Source organism: Lactuca sativa, chromosome 8 (assembly GCF_002870075.4).
Source record: "Lactuca sativa cultivar Salinas chromosome 8, Lsat_Salinas_v11, whole genome shotgun sequence".
Lineage (NCBI taxonomy): Eukaryota > Viridiplantae > Streptophyta > Magnoliopsida > Asterales > Asteraceae > Lactuca > Lactuca sativa.
Window position 1 is genome coordinate 99620120 of NC_056630.2, and position 1779 is coordinate 99621898.

The window sequence follows — 1779 nt, forward strand, 5'->3', positions numbered from 1 at the left end:
CTTAAATATTCAACAAGCTAGTGGGGCTGGAAATTTTGTCCTTCACTATCATTCAACAAACAATATATTAATCATAAATCCATACGTTTATCACTCACTTTGGTTCATTATTCACTATTTTTAAATTCACTAGCATTGAGCAAACAATATGCTAATCAGAAATCCATGTGTCAGTCACTTCACTTTGTTTTGTTTTATTATTCACCAACCCACCCAGATCAACTATAAATACACCCATGTTTTCCTTCCATTCTCGCACACTCAATACTGACTAGCCCAGAATTAAGCTAATCAGAAACAAAAAAATTCGACGTAAATAAGGCCTTGATTAGTGGGCTTCAAATATGTCGAAAATGAAGGCACTAAATCTGGCTAGTTTACTTGTGTTTTCCACTTTGGTCATGTTTTCTGAGAGTCGAGTGGCAAGAAAGGACTTGGGATTGAATTTGGGTGGGGTAGGTATTGGTGCTGGAATTGGAATTGGAATTGGATTGGGAGGAGGTGGTTCAGGGTCTGGTGCAGGTGCGGGATCTGGTTCAGGGTCTAGCTCTTCATCCAGCTCCTCCAGCTCTAGTTCTAGTTCTAGTTCAGGATCTGGAGGAGGTGGATCAGAAGCAGGTTCATCTGCTGGTTCTCATGCTGGATCTGGTTCAGGAGGTCGGGGTGGTGGTAATGGTGGTGGAGGAGGAAGAGGGGGAGGTGGAGGCGGTGGACGTGGAGGTGGAGGTGGAGGAGGGTCTGGTGAGGGTTCAGGCGAAGGAAGTGGATATGGGTCTGGTTATGGAGGTGGTGGTGATTGAAAATAAGCAAATTTCATCTTTTTCTTGAGGGTGAAATCAGATATATAAAATTTAATATTTTGTTTGTTTTAAGGTTGTGTGTACTTGGGTTTGTGTCATCAAGTAATTGTAACTTGTGTATAGAATAATGCAAAATATATAAACAACTGTACATGCAAAAAAGCATATGTTGTTTAATGTATGTTTTACTTGTACGTTTTGTGCCAATAATATTGGGATGTAATTGTTGTTATAGCACCGTACTCCTTTTAATTATGGGATAATTTTTTTATTCAATTTAATAGATTAGATTTTTGGGATAAGGTAAGGAATTTACAATTTGTAAATGGTTACAAGTCAAACAATTTCAAATCGTTAAGTGGTAAATAAATAATAACAAAAAATTTAGTGACTAAATGTGAATAAAATTGAAAGTTTGTTTTCTTTTAAAAAAAATTCAAAGACAAACTTCCTCTTGTATTATGTTTTAACAAATTATGTATTTTTGCAAAATCTTAATAATTAAGAAATCTATAAAATAAAAAAAAAAACTAAACCCCGTAAAAAATGAAAAAACAAAACAAAACAAAACAAAACCAATATTATATATATAAATTTTATGTTATAAAATTATGCAACATTATAGGTATGAAAATTATCCCAATATTATATGTATAAATTTTGTGTTATAAAATTATGCAATATATAAATTCATATACATTAAATCATATAATTTGTTTATAAAAAAATACATACATACATACACTGATATATGTTGTTATAAAAGGATGTATGTATTGACACATCACCTTAGTATATCTACTATTAAAAATGATATCATAATTGAAAGTTCAACGGGTAAAAATGAAAGTCAAATTGTTTAGAAAAATATTTTCTTTTTTAGAAAAAAAGATAGCTACATTTTCAACAACGTTATTTTTTTCTTTCAAAAAAATCACTCATAATTTTAAAAGGTTTCAGAAAAAATCATTCATATTTA

General features: G+C 31.8%; 1 protein-coding gene across 1 annotated transcript; it reads left to right on the forward strand.

Moving 5' to 3' along the window:
* The first annotated feature begins 232 nt into the window (after positions 1-232).
* Positions 233-1034, forward strand: LOC111881715 (glycine-rich protein DOT1). The gene has a single exon (XM_023878103.2). It carries the CDS (start codon positions 345-347, stop codon positions 798-800), a length of 456 nt encoding a protein of 151 aa, XP_023733871.1. The 5' UTR covers positions 233-344; the 3' UTR covers positions 801-1034.
* Positions 1035-1779: the final 745 nt, after the last annotated feature.